The 19,836-nt window shown below is 43.0% G+C and overlaps 1 protein-coding gene across 1 annotated transcript in view; it reads left to right on the top strand.

Annotated features, from left to right (window-relative positions):
• Positions 1-19,836, top strand: part of fbxl13 (F-box and leucine-rich repeat protein 13) — a 447,713-nt gene that overhangs the window by 275,124 nt on the left and 152,753 nt on the right. Inside the window, exon 14 of the mRNA XM_068059249.1 lies at positions 13,602-13,700. Within this exon, the coding sequence (XP_067915350.1) occupies positions 13,602-13,700 (99 nt within the window). The remainder of the gene's footprint in view (positions 1-13,601; positions 13,701-19,836) is intronic.

Genomic DNA, 19,836 nt, shown 5'->3' with positions numbered 1-19,836 from the left:
GATCCATAAGATAAATGCCTTAAGGGCACTGCTTGTGGACCAGGAGGACAGAATGTTTCCTCCAGCCCAACAAGCTACCCCTGTGACCTGTCTGTTCTCCCCACCCACTAGCACCCCCCCTGCAATCAGACCCCACCTCGACTGCCATTTCCATACCCACACGATTTCTTCCCCCTGACAACCCCCTGGTTCTCCCTGACCAGAGTCTTACTCCTTTGATCATCTGGTGAGAAACCCAGAGTATGGGTTTCCATCCACAACCCCTCCCATTGCATCCCCCCACCCCCACTCTGAATGCGCAACTCCTTACATATCAGGGCATGTGTCTCTGTTGGTACTTGGGGTCACAAAATTCTATTTCAGTAACTGCAGTCTGAGTTGCATGGTTCCCAAGAAATGTTGACAGATTTACCATCAATGTTAAATAGATGCCAGTGAGACTGTGCTCAAAGATCTAACACAGATGATATAACTATTTTAATTCATTCATGGGATGTGGGCGTCACTGGCTAGGCCAGCACTTATTGCCCATCCCTAATTGCCCTTGAAAAGGTGATGTTGTTACCTTCATGAATGCAACTGAGTGGATAGCTAGGCCATTTCATAGGTCAGTGAATAATCAACCACAATGCTGTGGGCCTGGAGTTGCCTATATTCCAGACTGAATAAGGACAGGAGATTTCCTTCCATAAAGGACTTTAGTAAACCAGATGTTTACAACAATCCAGTAATTTCATGGTCACTATTACTTACATTCTACTCTAGAGCTTATTTAATTAATTGAATTTAAATTCACCAGCTGCTGTGGTGGGATTTGAACTCATGTCTCCAGATCATTAGTCCAGGCTTCCAGATTACTCAGCAAGTCTGGCAGTAGCTGTGGAGAGAGAGAGAGAGAGAGCTAGATAATGTTTCAGGTTAATGAGCCTTCATCAGATACATCTCTCCACACATGCTCAGACCTGCTTAGTATTTCCAGCATTTTCTGTTTTTATTTCAGATTTTCAGCATCTGCAGTATTTTGCTTTTGTCCTCCAGACACCTGGGTGTATATGTGCAATAAGTCATTGAAGGTGGCAGTACAGGTTGAGAGACCAGTTAATAAAGCATACAATACCCTGGGTTTTATTAATAGGGGCATAGAGTACAAGAGCAAGGAAGTAATGTTGAACTTGCATAAGACACTAGTTCGGCCTCAGCTGGAGTATTACATCCAGTTCTGGGTGTCGCACTTCAGGAAAGACGTGAGGGCATTGGAGAGAGTACAGAAAAGATTCGCGAGAATGGTTCCAGGGATGAGGAACTTCAGTTATGAAGATAGATTGGAGAAGTTAGGACTGTTTTCCTTGCGAAGAGCAGGCTGAGAGATGATTTGATAGAGGTATTCAAAATCATGAGGGTCTGGACAGAGTAGAGAGAGAGAAACTGTTCCCACTCATGAAAGCATCGAGAATGAGAGGACACAAATTTAAAGTATTTGGTAAGAGAAGCAAAAGTGACATGAGGAACAGCTTTTTCATGCAGAGAGTGGTTAAGGTCTGGAATGCACTGCCTGAGAGTGTGGTGGAGGCAGGTTCAATTGAAGCATTCAAAAGGGAATTAGACTATTATATGAAAAGGAAGAATGTGCAAGGTTACGGGGAGAAGGCAGGGGAATGGAACTGAGTGAATTGCTCTTCCGGACAGTCGGTGCAGATACGATGGGCCAAATGGCCTCCTTCTGCACTGTAACAATTCTGTGATTTTGTAATTACTAGTCCAGTAGCATAACCACTATGCTACCATACCCCGTGAAATGAATTGACCACTGCATATTTGCAAATTTGCTTGCTAGAACAATTACTCACTACCTATATTACTTTGATAGGCTGAAATAAACTCAGGCAGGCATTGTTTTATGAATGCATTGCTAGAAGCAGTACATACACTCCCCACTCCACCCATGTAAGCAGGAGAGACAGAAAGCCAGATTTAAAAACCCAAGCCTATTAAGGAAAAACAAAACCTGCAAAATTCCTCTCCAACCCCCTTAGGTAAGTAAAGCTAGTCCAGGAGACCACTCAGGGCCTGATTAATATTAGGAAAATAGGAGCAAGAGTCGACCATTCAGCCCATTGAACCTGCTCCGCCATTCAATATGATCATGCCTGATCATCCTCTTTTTTCCACACTATCCTCATATGCCCTTATATCATTTGTATTTAGAAATCTGTCAACCTCTGCTTTAAACATAATTAATGACTGAGCTTCCACAGCCTTCTGGGGTAGAGAATTCCAAAGATTCACAACCCGCTGAGTAAAGAAATTTCTCCTCATCTCTGTTCTAAGTGGCTTCCCCCTTATTTTAAAATTGTGTCCCCTGGTTCTAGACTCCCCAACCAAAGGAAACATCTTAACAACATCTACCCTGTCTATCCCTTTAAGTATTTTGTAGGTTCCAATGAGATTACCTCTCATTCTTCAAAACTCTAGAGAAGGCAGGCCCAGTTTCCCCAATCTCTCTTTGTAGGACAGTCCCGCCATCCCGGGAACAAGTCTGTTGAACCTTCGTTGCACTCCCTGTATGGCAATAATATCCTTCCTAAGGGAAGGGGAGCAAAACTGCACACAGTACTCCAAGTGCGGTCTAACCAAGATTCCATACAATGGAAGCAAGTCTTCACTACTCCTGTACTCAAATCCTCTTGCGATAAAGGCTGACATACCATTAGCCTTCCTAATTGCTTGCTGCACCTGCATGTTAGCTTTCAGTGACTTATTGACAAGGATACCCAGGTCCTTTTGTACATCTACACTTTCTAATCTCTTACCATTTAAGAAATACTCTACACATTTGTTCCTCTTACCAAAGTGGATAGCCTCACATTTTTCCACATTTTATTCCATCTGCTACATTCTTGCCCACTCACTAAGTCTGACCGAATCCCCTTGAAGCCGCTTTGCATCTTCCTCACAACACACTTTCCCAACTAGCTTTGTGTCATCCGTGAACTTGGAAATACGACATTTGGTCCCCAAATCCAAATCATTGATATATATTGCGAACAGTTGGGGCCCAAGCACTGATCCTTGTGGTACCCCACTAGTCACAGCCTGCCAACGCGAGAATGACCCATTTATTCATACTCTCTGCTTTCTGCCTGTTAACCAATCCTTAATCCATGCCAGTATATTACCTCCTATCCCATATGCTTTAATTTTGCTAACCAAACTCCTGTGGGAAACTTTATCAAACGCCTTCTGAAAATCCAAGTATACCACGTCTACCAACTCCCCTTTATCAATTCTGTTAGTAACATCCTCAAAAAACTTCAACAGGTTCATCAAACGTGATTTCCCATTCATAAATTCATGTTGACTATGCCCAATCAGATCATTATTATCCAAGTGTCCATTTATCATGTCCTTTAGAATAGATTCTAGCATTTTCCCAACAACTGATGCAAGGCTTAAGGTCTATAATTCCCTGTTTTCTCTCTCCCTCCCTTATTAAATAGTGGGGTGACATTTGCAACCTTCCAATCTGCAGGAACTGCTCCAGAATCTATGGAATTTTGGAAGATGATCACCAATGCATCCACTATCTCCATAGCTACCTCTTTCAACACTTTGGGGTGTAGAGTATCAGGTCCTGGGGATCTATCAACCTTCAGCCCATTAATTTCTCCAATGCAACCTTCTTACCAATACTAATTTCCTTCAATTCCTCATTCCCCCAATCCCTTGGATCTCTAATTCTGTGCGATTTCTTGTATCTTCCTCAGTGGAGACAGACACAAAGTAATCATTTAGCTTCTCTGCCATTTCACTATTTCCATTATAAATTCTCCTGACTCTGTAATGGATCCACATTTGTCTTAGCCACACATTTCCTGTTTATGTACCTGTAGAAGCTTTTACAGTCCGTTTTTATATTTTTTGCTAGCTTACATTCATATTCTATTCTCCCTTTCTTTATCAGTTTCTTCTTCCATAGATTCTGGAGCAGTTCCTGCAGATTGGAAGGTTGCAAATGTCACCCCACTATTTTGTACCTTGAAGGAATGTATAGATGCTGTAAACTATGTAATATTTCTTTAAAGGCTATCCATTGCCTATGTACTGACATACTTTTTAATGTATTTTCTCAAGCACCTCAGCCAATTTGCCCCTCATACTTTCATAATTTCCTTTGTTGATATTTAACACCCTGGCTTCAGATTGAACTACCTCACTTTCTTTATTATACAATACCTACCTTTTGTGTGAGGTGACCTCCACCTCCATCAGAAACAGGTGTAGTGATGTAATCGAATGGACCCTTCGTGTGAAAGGGGGCCTGTAAAGGGCACTATATTACCTCCTGGGCATCGTTGATAAGCTTTTGAAGTGAAGCTCTTTAACATAACAGAAGAAAGGTCATTGTAAGCAGAAAAAGTGTTTAGTCCAGTGTATATTTGGATGGAATAGCTGTCTCTTCTTACCTGCCTATGCTGGTATGGTCATTAAACATGTTGCAGAATACAGCAACTGTGTGACAGAAATTTTAAATTGGCACTTACTGCCCTAGCCATCTCCTGCTACTTAACTGCTGCAGCTCCCTTTGGGGTCTTCCTTCTGCCCTTTCAAACTTGGTCTACCACCTGTTTCCTACCTCCTGAACCAGCACTTCAGCAAGGCAGAGGGCTCTGTATCCTATAGCAGTCTCTTTAAGATGAAGAAAATTCTGTACATGCACGCTTGGTGAGAATTGGGTGAATCTGCTAAACAGAGTGACTTACAAAACAGAGTAACAAAGGGAATTTAGTGAAAGTGGGAATTTGGTGCAGAGGAGGAAGAAAGTGCCAAGTAATCTAAGACGCAACAGTAAATAAATAAATATGTAAATCAAAATAATTAGTTAGACCTAAGGGATTAAAGTTGTTTGTAGGGAATACCAACATTAAAGGGATCTGAATCACATTAAGTAAAAATCTGGTGTAAATAAATAGGAGTAAGGGCATATGAAACTAAAAGCATACATGTGCAATAAAAGTAGGTAGTCTTTTAAAACAAAATGATAGGACAGTTGACATCTGTTGTCTGCCATGTAGGAACTCCAGGATGCTTTCTGAGCTTGAGAAGCATCCAGAGTCAGTGCAGGCCATACAGGAGGCTGAGAATTTCCTGGAGTGCATCGAGGACAACCTGCAGCTACAGAGAGTTCAGGAGGATAATAAGTAGGTGGCCTTTTGGCAGGGTAGGAAAAGGCAGGCAGTGCTGGAATCCTCTGGCAGTGTGGCACACTCAAACCGATTTTTAGTGCTGAATACTGGTGAGGGTGATGGCAGCTTAGGTGTTTACAGTCTAGAGCACATTCGCAGCATTTTGGGACAAATGACTGCACGGGGAGCACAGCAAAGTGATCATAGGGATTTGATAGTCAGGGGGATAGACAGGCATTTCTGCAAGTGCCAACGGAGTTCCACGTGATGTGTTGCCTCCTTGGTGTCAGGGCAAAGGACTTCACTGAGAGTGTGCAGAACAGTTTGAGAAGGGAAGGAGAACAGTTAGAAGTCATGGTCCATGTAGGAACCAATGACATAGGAAGGAAGGAGGTTGAGGTCTGTAGCCAGAGTTTAGGGAGCCAGGGAGGAAATGAAAGAGCAGGACCTCAAAGGTAGTAATCTCTGATTACCCCCAGTGCCATGAGCTAATGAGTATAAGAATAGTAAGATAAGACAGGTGAATGCATGGCTGGAGAAATGGTGCAGGAGGGAAAGCTTCAGATTCCTGGGGCATTGGGACCAGTTCTGGGTCAGGAGAGTGTTGTTCAAGCTGGATGGGTCGCACCTCAACAGAGCTGGGACCATGCAGGGGAGATAACTAATGTTGTGGGGAAGGTTCAAGCTAAGTTAGCAGAGGGTGGGCACCAGAATGAAACATTGGAAGAGAGAAGCAAGGTGCGCAGAGCACTGGGAGAAACTAATAGCACTACAGTAAAGAATTGTTCAGAAATAGGAGGGATCAGGTGTCAGAATAGAAGGGCAAATGCAAGGCAGTCTAAAATGGGTTTGGTCTGCAAGTGTGTAAAGACAGGTAGCATGGTAAATAAGGTTGGTGACCTGCAGGGCACAAGTCACCACATGAGGCCTTGACATAGTGACAATAACAGAGACCTGGTTCAAGGAAAGGGAAGATTGAATTTACTAGAATGGTACCAGGGAGAAGGATGTGGAAAGACTGTAAAAGCTGGGTCTTTCTCTTTAGAGCTAAGAGATTTGACAGAGGTGTTCAAAATCATGAATGGTTTTGATAGAGTAAATAAAGAGAAACTGTTTCCAGTGGCAGAAGGTTCAGTAACTCCCAGAGGGCACAGATTTAAGGTGATTGGCAAAAGAACCAAAGGGGACATCAGGAAAAGTTTTTTACACAGTGAGTTGTTGTGATCTGGAATGCTTTGTCTGAAAGGATGTCAGAAGCAGATTCAATAGTGACTTTCAAAATTGAATTGGATAAATACTGGAAGGAAAAGTAATTTGCAGAGCTATGGGGGAAAAAGATTGGGCGAGTAGGACTAACTGGATAGCTCTAACAAACAGCTGGCTCGATGGGCGAAATGGCCTCCTTCTGTGCTGTGTGAATCTATTGCTATATTTACTGAGGTTGGTTTACAGAGTTAAGGAACCCTGATTGACAGGCTTGGCTCCATGTCGGGCGGGGAACACTATGGAGGAGGCCACAGGCCAGGAGGAGGTAGGGAACCTGCAGCAATGGTAGTGTTGGGGGTCCATCGCACATCCCGAGTGGAGAGTCCAATCCCTGATCGTGGGGTTTCAGATCCCCAATCCCAGAGTGAGGGGATTCCAATTCTGGGCAGAGAAGAAGGTAAGCTTTGTGAGCTAGGAAGAAGCACTCCTGTTCCTCTTGGCCCACAAGCAGTGCTTCTTCCACAAAAAAACCTGGACAGCCAAGGTTAAACATGAAATATTGGTTAAAGCTGAGGCACGCAGCCCCCTTATAATACTTAAATGACCAACCAACCTTCTGGGAGCGGCTTGTCTGCCTGTTCCCAACCCACTTTCATTAAACATAAGATCATAAGAAATAGGAGCAGGAGTAGGCCATTTGGCCTATGATTGTGGCCTTAACTCCACTTTCCTGCTGGCCCCCATAGCTCTTGACTCTCCTATGATCAAAAATCTGTCTAACTCAGCCTTGAATATATTCTATGGCCCAGACTCTATTGCTTTCTGGGGAACAGAATTCCAAAGATTAACAACCCTCCGAGAAAAGAAATTCCGCCTCATCTCCATCTCAAATGGGAGACCCCTTATTTTTTAACTATGCCCCCTAGTTCTAGATTCCCCGAAAGGAGAAACATCCTCTCAGCATCCAGCCCCCTCAGAATCTTATATGTTTCAATAAGATCACCTTTCATTCTTCTAAACTCCAATGAGTATAGGCCCAACCTGTTCAATCTTTCCTCATAAGACCACCCCTTCATCCTGGTAATTGGCCTAGTGAACCTTCTCTGAACTGCTTCCAATGCAAGTTTATCCCTCTTTAAGGAGACCAAAACTGTACACAGTACTCTAGGTGCAGTCTCATCAATGCCCGGTACAGCTGTAGGAAGACTTCCCTACTTTTATTCTCCATCCCCCTTGCAATAAATGTCAACATTGCTTTGCCTTCCAAATTACTTGCTGTACCTGCATGCTCACCTTGTGTGATTTATGTACGAGGACACCCATAGACTCATAGAGTCATAGAGTTATGCAGCGCAGAAACAGACCCTTCAGCCCATTGTGTCTATGCTGGCCATAAAACACCTAACTATTCTAATCCCATTTTCCAGCACTTGGTCCATAGCCATGTATGCTCTGGCGTTTCAAGTGCCTATCTAAATACTTCTTAAATGTTGTGAGGGTTCCTGCCTCTACCACCTCTACAGGCAGTGCGTTCCAGATTCCAACCACCCTCTGAGTGAAAACATTTTTCCTCAAATCCCCTCTAAACCTCCTACCTTAATCTATGCTCCCTGATTATTGACCCCTCCACTAAGGGAAAATGTTTCTTCTTATCTACCCTATCAATGCCCCTCATAATTTTGTATATCTCAATCATGTCCCCCCTCAGCCTTCTCTGCTCTAAGGAAAACAACCCTAGTCTTTTCAGTCTCTCTTCATAGCTGAAATGCTCCAGCCCAGGCAACATTCTGGTGAATCTCCTCTGCACCCTCTCCAGGGCAATCACATCCTTCCTGTAGTGGTTCCCAGAACTGTACACAGTACTCCAGCTGTGACATAACTAGCGTTTTATACAGCTCCATCATAACCTCCCTGCTCTTGACGACTAACAAATCTACAATCTCGCTCAATAAGAGCAGGGGAGTTTGAGTCATTTTTAGAATTCCTTAAAATCTGAACTTCATGACAACAATAACGACTGTGGTTCTCCAACTCCTCAGCTAATAAAGGCAAGTATGCCATATGCCTTCCTAACCACCTTATCTACCTGTGCTGCTGCCTTTAATGATCTATGGACAAGTACACCAAGGTCCCTCTGTACTTCCTAAGTTCCTACCATCCATTGTATATTCCCTTGCCTTGATAGTCCTCCCAAGATGCATCACCTCACACTTCTCAGGATTAAATTCCATTTGCCACAGCTCTGCCCATCTTACCAGCCCATCTATATCGTCTTGTAATCTAAGGCTTTCCTCCTCACTATTTATGACACCACCAATTTTCATGTCATCTGCGAACTCACTGATCATACCTCCTGTGTCGAAATCATTTATGGATTCTACAAACAGCAAGGGTCCCAGCACCGATCCCTGCGGTACACCACTGGCCACAGGCTTCCACTCGCAAAAACAACCCTCGACCATTACCCTCTGCCTCCTGCCACTAAGCCCATTTTGGATCCAATTTGCCAAATTACCCTGAATCCCATGGGTTCACCTTCTTAACCAATCTCCCATGCAGGACCTTATCAAAACCCTTACTGAAGTCCATGTAGACTACATCAACTGCTTTACCCTCATCTACACATCTAGTCACCACCTCGAAAAATTCAATCAATTTAGTTAGACACGATCTCCCCCTGACAAAGCCATGCTGACTATCCCTGATTAATCCCTGCCTCTCCAAGTGGAGATTAATCCTGTCCCTCTTAATTTTTTCCAATAGTTTCTCAACCACTGATGTTCGACTCACTGGCCTGTAATTACCTGGTTTATCCCTGCTACCCTTCTTGAATAATGGTACCAAATTCGCTGTCCTCCAATCCTCTGGTACCTCTCCTGTGGCCAGAGAGGATTTGAAAATTTTTGTCTGAGCTCCTGCTATCTCCTCCCTTGCCTCACATAACAGCCTGGGATGCATCTCATCTGGGCCTGGGGATTTATCCACTTTTAAGCTGCTAAAACAGCTAATACTTCCTCCGTCTCAATGCTAATATGTTCAAGTATATCACAGTTCCCCTCCCTGATCTCTACACGTACATTGTCCTTCTCCATAGTGAATACAGATGAAAAGTTATCATTTAAAACCTCACCTATGTCCTCCGGCTCCACACACAGATTGCCACTTTGGGCCCTAATGGGCCCTACTCTTTCCCTGGCTATCCACTTGCCCTTAATATACTTATAAAACGCCTTAGGATTTTCCTTTATCTTGCCCACCAGTGTTTTTTCATGTCCCTTCTTCGCTCTCCTAATTACTTTTTTAAGTACCCCCCCTACATTTTCTATACTGCTCTAGTGCCTCCACTGTTTTAAGCGCTCTGAATCTGCCATAAGCCTCCTTTTTTTTCCTGATCCAATCCTCTATATCCCTTGTCATCCAGGGTTCCCTGGACTTGTTGGTCCTACCCTTCACCTTAGTGGGTATATGTTGGCTCTGAACTCTCACTATTTCCTTTTTGAATGACTCCCACTGGTCTGATGTAGACTTTCCTACAAGTAGCTGCTCCCAAGTCCACTTTGGCCACGTCCTGTTTTATCATATTGAAATCAGCCTTTCCCCAGTTCCGTACCTTTATTTCTGGTCCATCTTTGTCCTTTTTCCATAACTACCTTAAATCTTACAGAGTTATGGTCACTATCCCCGAAATGCTTCTCCACTGACACTTGTACCACTTGTCCGGCTTCATTCCCTAGGATTAGTTCCAGTACTGCTCCTTCTCTTGTAGTACTTTCTACCTGCTGGCTCAAAAAGTTCTCCTGCATGCAATTTAAGAATTTCACCCCCTTTAAGCTTAATGCACCAAGACTATCCGGGATGATATTGGGAAAGTTGAAATCTCCTGCTATTATTACCCTATTACTTTTACACCTCTCTCAGATTTGCCTACATATCTGCTCCTCTATATCTCCCTGACTGTTTGGAGGCCTGTAGTGCACTCCCAGCCAAGTGATTGCCCCCTTTTTGTTTTTAAGTTCTACCCATATGGCCTCATTTGAGGAGCCTTCTAAGATATCATCCCTCCTTACTGCAGTAATTGACTCCTTGATCAACAGTGCACTGCCACCTCCTATTTTTCCCCCTCCCCTGTCTCGCCTGTAGATTCTATACCCTGGAATATTGAACTGCCAGTCCTGCCCCTCCCTCAACCATGTCTCTGTGATAGCAATAATATCATAATGCCACGTGCTAATCATCGCCCTCAATTCATCTGCCTTACTGGTAAGACTGCTTGCATTAAAATAGATGCAATCCAGCCTTGCATTTTTCTATTGTGCCTTACCAGGTCTTTATTTGCTCTGCCTTCCAAACTGAGTTTCTCTTTTATATTTGACTGTGCATCACCCCCTACTGTACCTCCACTCTGTATCCCATCCTCATGCCAAATTAGTTTAAACCCGCACACCCCCCCACCCCCCCTCCGCCCAACAGCACTTGCAAACCTCCCAGCAAAGATGTTGGTCCCGTTCTGGTTCAGATGCAACCCATCCAACTTGTACAGGTCCAACCTTTGCTAGAAACAGACCCAGTAATCCAGGAAACTAAAGCTCTCCCTCCTGCACCATCTCCTCAGCCACGCATTCATCTGCTCTATCCTCCTATTCCCATACTCACTAGCACTGCAGCGTTCTGCAATCTCTCTCCATTTAAATAGTATTCTGTTTTTCTATTCTTCCTACCAAAGTGGACAACCTCATATTTACCACATTATACTCCATCTGCCAAATTTTTGCCCACTCACTTAACCTATCTTCATCTCTTTGGAGACACTTTGTGTCCTCTTCACAACTTGCTTTCCTATCTTTGTATCGTCAACAGATTTGGCTGCAATACACTCAGTCCCTTCATCCAAGTAATTAATATAAATCGTAAATAGTTGAGGCCCGAGCACCGATCCCGATGGCACTCGATTAGTTACAGTTTGCTAACCTGAAAATGTCCTGTTTTTCCCAACTCTCTGTGTCCTGTTAGCCAGTCCTCTATCCATGCTAATATAATACCCCTAACACCATGAGCTCTTGTGTCGTAACCTTTTATGTGGCACCTTATCGAATCCCTTTTGGAAATCCAAATGCATTACATCTACTGATTCTTTTTCCACCCTGTTTGTTACATCCTCAAAGAACTCTAATAAATTTGAGAAACACTATTTTCCTTTCATAAAACAATGTTGACCCTGCCTGGTTGCATAATGATTTTTGAAACCAGAAGTGAGTGGGTTGGAGGATGATTGAGGTTAAGTTTGAGATTTTTAAAATTCCCACCTGACCCTAACCCACCCAGATTAACATTTCCCCTATAATTCCCAACCCCCAAATAGGCAAGTTCATAATGGCAAGTGTTTCCTATGCCTTTGGTTTCCCTGGATTGTGCAAATCATACAGCGTGAGGTCAGCCATCAGACAGTTGGGTTGAAATCCTGCACCGTCACAATTTTGATGGGACTTAAGCATTTATGATAAATCTAGGAAAGAGACTTTGTACTACAGATTACTGGGACCCATTGCTTTTCTTGTAACTTAATGTTTTAATGCTTAAATATAAAAATAACATGGAGAAAATAATGGATGGAAACTGGAAGGAAGTTTTTGACCCTTACGCCAGTGGGAACAGTTTCTTCCTATCTATTCTGTCCAGAATCCTCATGATTTTGAACAGCTCTATCAAATCTCCTCTCAATCTTCTCTAAAGAGAACAGCCCCAGCTTTGCCAATCTATCCATGTAATCATCCCGGAACCATTCTCATAAATCTTTTCTGCACCCTCTCCAATGCCTTCAAATCCTTCCTAAAATGTGATGCCCAGAATTGGACACAATACTCCAGTTGAGGCCGAACTTGTGTCTTATAAAGATTCACCATAACCTCCTTGCTTTTGTACTCTATGCCTCTATTTATAAAGCCAGGATACCATTTACCTTATTAACCACTTTCTCAACCTGCACTGCTACCTTCATTGATTTGTGCATATATACCCCCAGGTCCCTCTGCTCTTGTACCCACTTTGGAATTGTAAAATTTTGATCCAGCGATGTTGAAGGAATGACGATATATGTCCAAGTCAGGATAGTATGTGAATTGGTGGGGAGTGTGCTTCTCCTTCCAGGTGTCCAGTTCTATTTGCAACTCCTCCGATAATGAAGCAGTCCGTGCCTTCATGCAGTAAGACCTGGACAACATTCAGGCTTGGATTGGTAAGTAGCAAGTGACATTCACCCCACACAAGTGCCAGGCAATAACTATCTCCAACAAGAGAGAGGCTAACCACCTCCCCTTGACATTCAAAGGCATTGCCATTGCTGAATCCCCCACTACCAACACCCTGGAGGTCATCAATGATCAGAAGCTTAACTGGACCAGCCACATAAATACTGTGGCTACAAGAGCAGGTACTCTGGGTATTTTGTGGCGAGCAGTTCACCTCCTGACTCCCCAAAGCCTTTCCACCATCCACAAGGCACAAGTGAAGAGTGTGATGGAATACTCACCACTTGCCTGGATTTATGCAGCTCCAACAACACTCCAGAAGCTCAACAACATCCAACACAAAGCAATCTGTTTGTTCAGCATCCCATCCACCATGCTAAACATTCACTCCCTCCACCACCACTGTACTGTGGCTGCAGTGTCTACTAGCTACAAAATGCATTGCAGCAACCTACCGAGGTTTCTTCAACAGCACCTCCCAAACCCATGACCTCTACCATCTAGGACAAGGGCAGCATGTACATCAGAACACCATTCATGTTCCCCTCCAAGTCACACACCATCCTGACTTGGAAATATCTCACTGTTCCTTCAGCGCCATGGGTTAAAATTATGGAATTCCCTACCCAACAGCACTGTGGAGTACCTTCACCATACTGACTGCAGTTCAAGAAGGCAGTTCACCACCATCTTTTCAAGGGCAGTTAGTGATTGACAATAAATGTTGGCCCTGCCAGCAACACCTACATCCCATGAATGAATTTAAAAACATTGAAAAGCATATACTCTTTGCTAGTGGTTGGTGTCGATTTTCTAGATTTTGTTGTGCTCTCAGCAAACACCAGGCTTAATTTGTTACAGTTTATTCCATAAAAATCATGGTATTACTCCACCTGATATACACAGATAAAATGTATTTATGATTTTACATCTAGGTAATGTTTCCTATGTATTTTTTTTCTTTTAGATCTCAGTGAGAGGCTTTAAATCATTTGGAATTTGCTGCCATGAAATAGAGCACCTTATAATCAACAACATGGCAACTCTTACTAACAGCTGCATCACAGTAAGTGCAGCATTATTAAATCAACCATACTATATTCACAATAATTTAATTGTTTGTTATTTTCACCAAACTTTTTTCTCTCAATTTGAAATTTTGATTGGAAAACTTAAGAATATTTGTTAATGTTTTCACCTGCTATAATAAGTGAATGAACTGTGAAAAGTTGCCTCTCTCTCTTTCTGCCTCAAAATGCCTCAGGCATATAGGACCATCTTCCACTCTATCTTCTTTCTGCCTAGCACCTTTACTTCTTCATGAGTGATGTCCACTGCTAGATTTTTTTTTTGCAGGAGTGCTTTTCCAAGCTGTTCTTCACATTCATTGTTTCCTTTTTCACGCGGCTACCATGTTGATGGTTAGTATAGAGTTTAGCATCCTGAGCACATGCACTAGCCAACTGAGACATATGCTTCCAAGTTAGATTATTGGCATCTGCTTTGTTCTTCTCAGGCTGTCTTATTTATTGCTTATCACCGTATCCTGTAGCAGATTAGATTTTGCTATAATGCTGTGCATGATGCTTAGGGGATGAGTATGTGGGACTATCATCACCTTTAGTCACCTATGTTGATTGTCTAATGAGATATATGCAACCAACATCTCTAATTTAGGTATTTGTTAGAGACATCCACTTAACCCATACTACAAAAACATACCACGTGGTATTCAGTTAATTGAAGGCACTGAATACTGATCTTTGCCGGACTGTCATTAGAGAGATCTAGGCCCACTACATGAACATCTGGTTCATTTGATGGGAGATTATGGATGCAAATTTTTTTCTCTAGTTTCCAATGCCAAATAAGCTAAGAGAACAATCTTTATACCTGATGAAGTTGGTTTGAGGTCTGATCAAAATTGGGCTGCATCTGAATGATTGTCACTGATAGTCATGCTTCCAGAGACAGCTCGCCCATATCAGTAGAGTCCCATTGGGCTGGCAGCCTCACCACAGTGATCCTTAGATAAGTACTGGAAGTTGGGGAGAAAAAGAACAGAAGGAAGGTGCATGTGGGCTGTGTTATGATCAACAAACCAAAAGAACTGAATTTACCGAACGACCCCAATAGAAAAAACAAATGGACAAGATTTCACTCTTATAACTTTTTCTTTAACAATCAAACCAAAATCAACATAGGCTAAACATGAATTAACAGACAGATCACAGTCTATATATATCTATATATAAATATATGTATATATATTACAAATTACACATTAACCATCAGATACAACAAAGATAGAGATCATGATTTACTGGGCAGTCCACTAAGCATGTATGGCACCAATTACAACCACAAAGTTCTTCAAAGTTTTGAACTTCCTCAGGTAGATCTCCAGCTCCTTTCTTCCAAGCTGCAGCCATCAATTTTCATCCGACAGTAGTTCCCCTTCAACCCGAGCTCCCAGGTACAGTCTTCACCAAAATATTACACTTCTGCAGAACCTCCTCAGTTCTGCTTATGATCGTCTTGATGGCATGGATCTACCAGTATTACCTTTATCCATGTCCTTTAGTGGCAACCTTGTGCATTGTACGGCCGGATCTGGTTGATCAGTTACCTTAAGTAATAGAAAGAGCTCCTAGATCCAGCCTTTACTTTCTTCAGCCTGTCTGCACTCCACCCCTGTGTGATCTGAGCTTAGATGGCTCTGTCTTTTAATCTGGCTCCAAACAGCTTTTGTTTCCCAGAAACCAGAAGTTTTAGTTTCAGTTTTTGTTTCCCCAGCAACCTGAAGTTTGTTTCCTTTCTGTTAGGATTTGTCTAAAAAAAACAAGCTTTGAAAGCAGAGTCAGTGCACCTAACAGAATATTGGACAAGTCATCTGTTCAGACAACAGCTCGCATACTGTCCCTCACTAGTCCCGCAAACTGCAGATTCCATCACAGATGGAAGCAGCTCTTGGGAGTGCTGTGTAGCGGGAAGGAGCACAGGAAGGATTTTTAAAGAAAATCATATCTTTGGTAGTGGCTACTTGTTAGGCTGCTTCTGCTCCTGGTAAAACTGACGAGGCAGGCCAGATGCTTTTTATTCTCAGGGCAGCACTATTTCAGGAAGGGACCCTCAGACATTTTCTGGATCCCTTATTAGCATATGGAGGGTCCCCATTTTGGGGGTCCTTGGTGTTTGGGACGTGACATTAGAAAATTGATCCTATTTGTCCTTTTTCCTCCCAGAGAACAGGTGCAATAAGGACCAATTTATATCCCTTGCATACCATTATGCAAGGGCATTGCTAATCTTTGAAACCTCCTGGACCTGACCTAACACAAATAGTCCACTTATTGCAAATGTTTATTAAAAGATTTAAAACATGTTTTAACGACCCTTTCATATTGCCACAGAAACCATTAATTACAAATTACAATATTTGTGTAAAGAGGATAGCTCCAAAATCTCGTGCAGGTTTTAATGCACGAAGGCTTAATGGAATGTGCCTTAAATAGCATACAAATATGGGCAGAAATCACATGCTCCCAGCAGGCTGCCTATTTCAGGCTTGAAATCTGTCTGAAACTGGCTTCCACCCCAGGAAGCTCCTAAGCAGGTTTCACACTCTGGTTGCTTACACAACTTTTCTATTCGGAAAGGTATGGAAATGGCATTCCTAGAAGTGGTAGTAGGCTCAACTGCTATGGAGGAACAAACAAATCAGTATCATGAGGATCCTGACTGAAAGGGGGCCACCATCACAACTGCCAGGGAAATTCAGAGGCATATTACTTAGATTAAAGATTTCCCCTGCATAAACTTTTATCACTATAACTCTCCAGCCTTTATGTATACTCTAATCCTGCTGTGACAAAACATTGCCATTTGTGTCTCATTAAACTAACATGCCACTCCATCCTAATCAGACCTCAAAGACATTATGCCATTGAACAACAGAGCCCATAGAAACATTGGGTGGTATTGTATTAGGCAACGGGAAGTAGGTTTGGGTATATAAAGGGAGTTAAATCCCCTAAAGGTGGCCTTGGGTCGGGATCCCTACATCATCCTACCTTCTTCTGGCTGGCCCGGGGCGGGTTTCAAAGCCAGCAGGGAAACCCTTTGGATCTGTTGGGAAATCAGTTAAGACAATTAAAAAGGCAATTAAGTCCTTCTTTAATTGAGCATTCTGACTTTCCCTGCCAGTACACAGGTTTCACGCTGTTTCAACATCTAGCCACTTTGGAGGAGGTGACTGCACAGTGGGAAGTCATTGTTGACCGAAACTGCTAGGAACAGTATAAAGGCTTAAAATCGGCCAGTTTGTGGTTAGCCACAGTGAAAGGCTAGCACTGATAGGAGTGGTTCTTTCAGCCTGAATTCATGACTTTCTTTGGGAATAGCAACTTTATCCAGTAACTTTCAATTGCCTTGGAATCTACTGAACTCAATCTCAACTTCTTGCCTGTGAGACTTCCTTGCACCTTGGGAGCTACCTATGCTGCAGTTGTTATTCCTCTGAGAAGAAGTAGCAACTTGATACAGCGAGGCAGCCACAGCAATAGGGACAGCAACTCCAACAGCAGCAGCAGCTGCCTTCACTACAGCCACATGCAGCTCCATGGGGCAAGGGGATGGACACAGAGTTGCACCACAAAGAAAGCGATAGCCTCAGCACAGGGTCTATAAGCAAAGGGTGAGCTTCCTTGACATGTCCGAATGACAGTGCGTCAGAACTGTGGAAGGTAGTCAAAGACATCTGCAGCCTTCTGGAAGCAGACCACCATCCAAGAGGAGCAGGTAGCCACGCATTGCCCGTAGCCATCAAGGTGACCATAACCCTCAATTTCTTCACGTCTGGCTTGTTCCAGGGATATGCTGGTGGCATCTACAGGATTTTATAATCTGCAGCCCACAACTGCATCAGCCAGGACGCCGATGCCTGTTTGCCAAGGCATAACTATATTCACTTTGACATGGATGAGGCGAGTCAAACCTAGAGGGCTGTCACAAGCTGGCCGATTTTAAGCCTTTATACTGTTCCTAGGAGCTTCTCTCACAGGATTTCCACAGTTCTGGGGGTGACTGATTGCACTATAAGATCAGCCAGGCATCTGTTCATTAGAAAGGCTTCCATTCCCTTAATGTGTGGCTGGTCTATGATCACCGCAAGAACCTCACACAAGTGTGCACCAGGTATCCAGGGATCTCCCTTCATCCTTTGACAATCTCATGTACTGCAGGTGTTCTCTCCACGAAACAGCCATTGGCTTGCTCAAGAATAGGTTAAGATGACTTGACAGATCTGGAGGCGCCCTTCATTATGTCTCAAAAAGAGTCTCCAGGATTGTTGTGATCATGCGAACATATGAATTAGGAGCAGGCGTAGGTCACTTGGCCCTTCGAGCCTGCTCCGCCATTCAGTAAGTCCATGGCTGAACTGATTACTCCACATTTCCACCTACCCCCAATAACTTTCCACCCTCTTGCTTATCAAGAATCTATCTACCTCTGCCTTAAAAATATTCACAGATTCGGCTTCCACCGCCTTTTGAGGAAGAGAATTCCAAAGACTCACAACCCTCTGAGAGAAAAAAATTCTCCTAATCTCTGTCTTAAATGGGAGATCTCTTATTTTTAAACAGTGACCCCTAGTTCTAGATTCTCCTACAATCCTACATCCTACATTCTACTACATCCTTTCCACATCCACCCTGTCAAGACCCCCCAGTTCTGATGAAGGATCACTGACCTGAAACGTTAACTCTGCTTCTCTCTCTATAGACGTTGCCAGACCTGCTGAGTATTTCCAGCATTTCTTGTTTTAATTTCAGATTTCCAGCATCTGCAGTATTTTTGCTTCTAACCCCTCAGGATCTTATATGTTTCAACCAAGTTGCCTCTTACTCTTCTAAATTCCAGCAGATACAAGCCTAGCCTGTCTAATCTTTCCTCGTAAGACAACCCGCCCATTCCCCATTCCAGGTATTAGTCTAGTAAACCTTCTCTGTACTACCTCCAACGCATTTACATCCTTCCTTAAATAAGGAGACCAGTACTGTACACAGTACTCCAGATGTGGTCTCACCAATGCCCTGTATAGCTGAAGCATAACCTCCCTACTTTTGTGTTCAATTCCCCTCACAATAAACGATAACATTCTATTAGCTTTCCTAATTACGTGCTGTACCTGCATACTAACCTTTTGCGATTCATGTACTAGGCCACCCAGATCCCTCTGCATTGCAGAGCTCTGCACTCTCTCACCATTTAGATAATATGCTTCTTTTTTATTCTTCCTGCCAAAGTGGACAATTTCATACTTCCCCACATTATACTCCATCTGCCAGGTCTTTGCCCACTCACTTAACCGATCTATATCCCTTTGTAGCCCCCTTATGTCCTCTTCACAAGTTACTTTCCTACCTATTTTTGTGTCAACAGCAAATTTAGCAACCATACCTTCGGTCCCTTCATCCAAATCATTTGTATAAATTGTAAAAAGTTGAGGCCCCAACACAGATCCCTGTGGCACACCACTGGTAACATCTTGCCAACCAGAAAATGACCCATTTTGCCTCCTCTGTTTCCTGTTAGCTAACCAATCTTCTATCCATGCCAATATGTTACCCCCTACAGCATGAGCTTTTAATTATGTGGCATCTTCGCAAATGCCTCTTGGAAATCTAAGTACAATACATCCACTGGTTCTCCTTTATCCACAGCACACGTAACTCCCTCAAAGAATTCCAATAAATTGGTTAAACATAATTTCCCTTTCACAAAACAATGTTGACTCTGCCTGATTACCTTGTATTTTTCTAAATGCCCTGCTATAATGTCTTTAATAATAGCTTATAATATTTTCCCTAAGGCATATGTTAAGCTAACTGGCCTGTAGTTTCCTGCTTTCTGTTTCTGTCCCTTTTTGAATAAAGGAGTTACATTCGCTATTTTCCAATCTAACGGAACTTTCCCTGAATCTAGGGAATTTTGGAAAATTAAAACTAACGCATCAACTATCTCACAAGACACTTCTTTTAACACCCTAGGATGAAGTCCATCAGGACCCGGGGACTTGTCAGTCCGCAGCTCCAACAATTTGTTCAGAACCATTTCCCTGGTGATTGTAATTTTCTTGAGTTCCTCCCTTCCTTCCATTTCCTGACTTACAGATAATTCTGGGATGTTACTTGTATCCT

The sequence above is a fragment of the Heterodontus francisci genome, chromosome 27 (genome assembly GCF_036365525.1).
Source record: "Heterodontus francisci isolate sHetFra1 chromosome 27, sHetFra1.hap1, whole genome shotgun sequence".
NCBI classification, from domain to species: Eukaryota; Metazoa; Chordata; class Chondrichthyes; order Heterodontiformes; family Heterodontidae; genus Heterodontus; species Heterodontus francisci.
The sequence above is the reverse complement of the archived record's forward strand: the minus strand, read 5'-3'. Positions and strand labels throughout refer to the sequence as shown.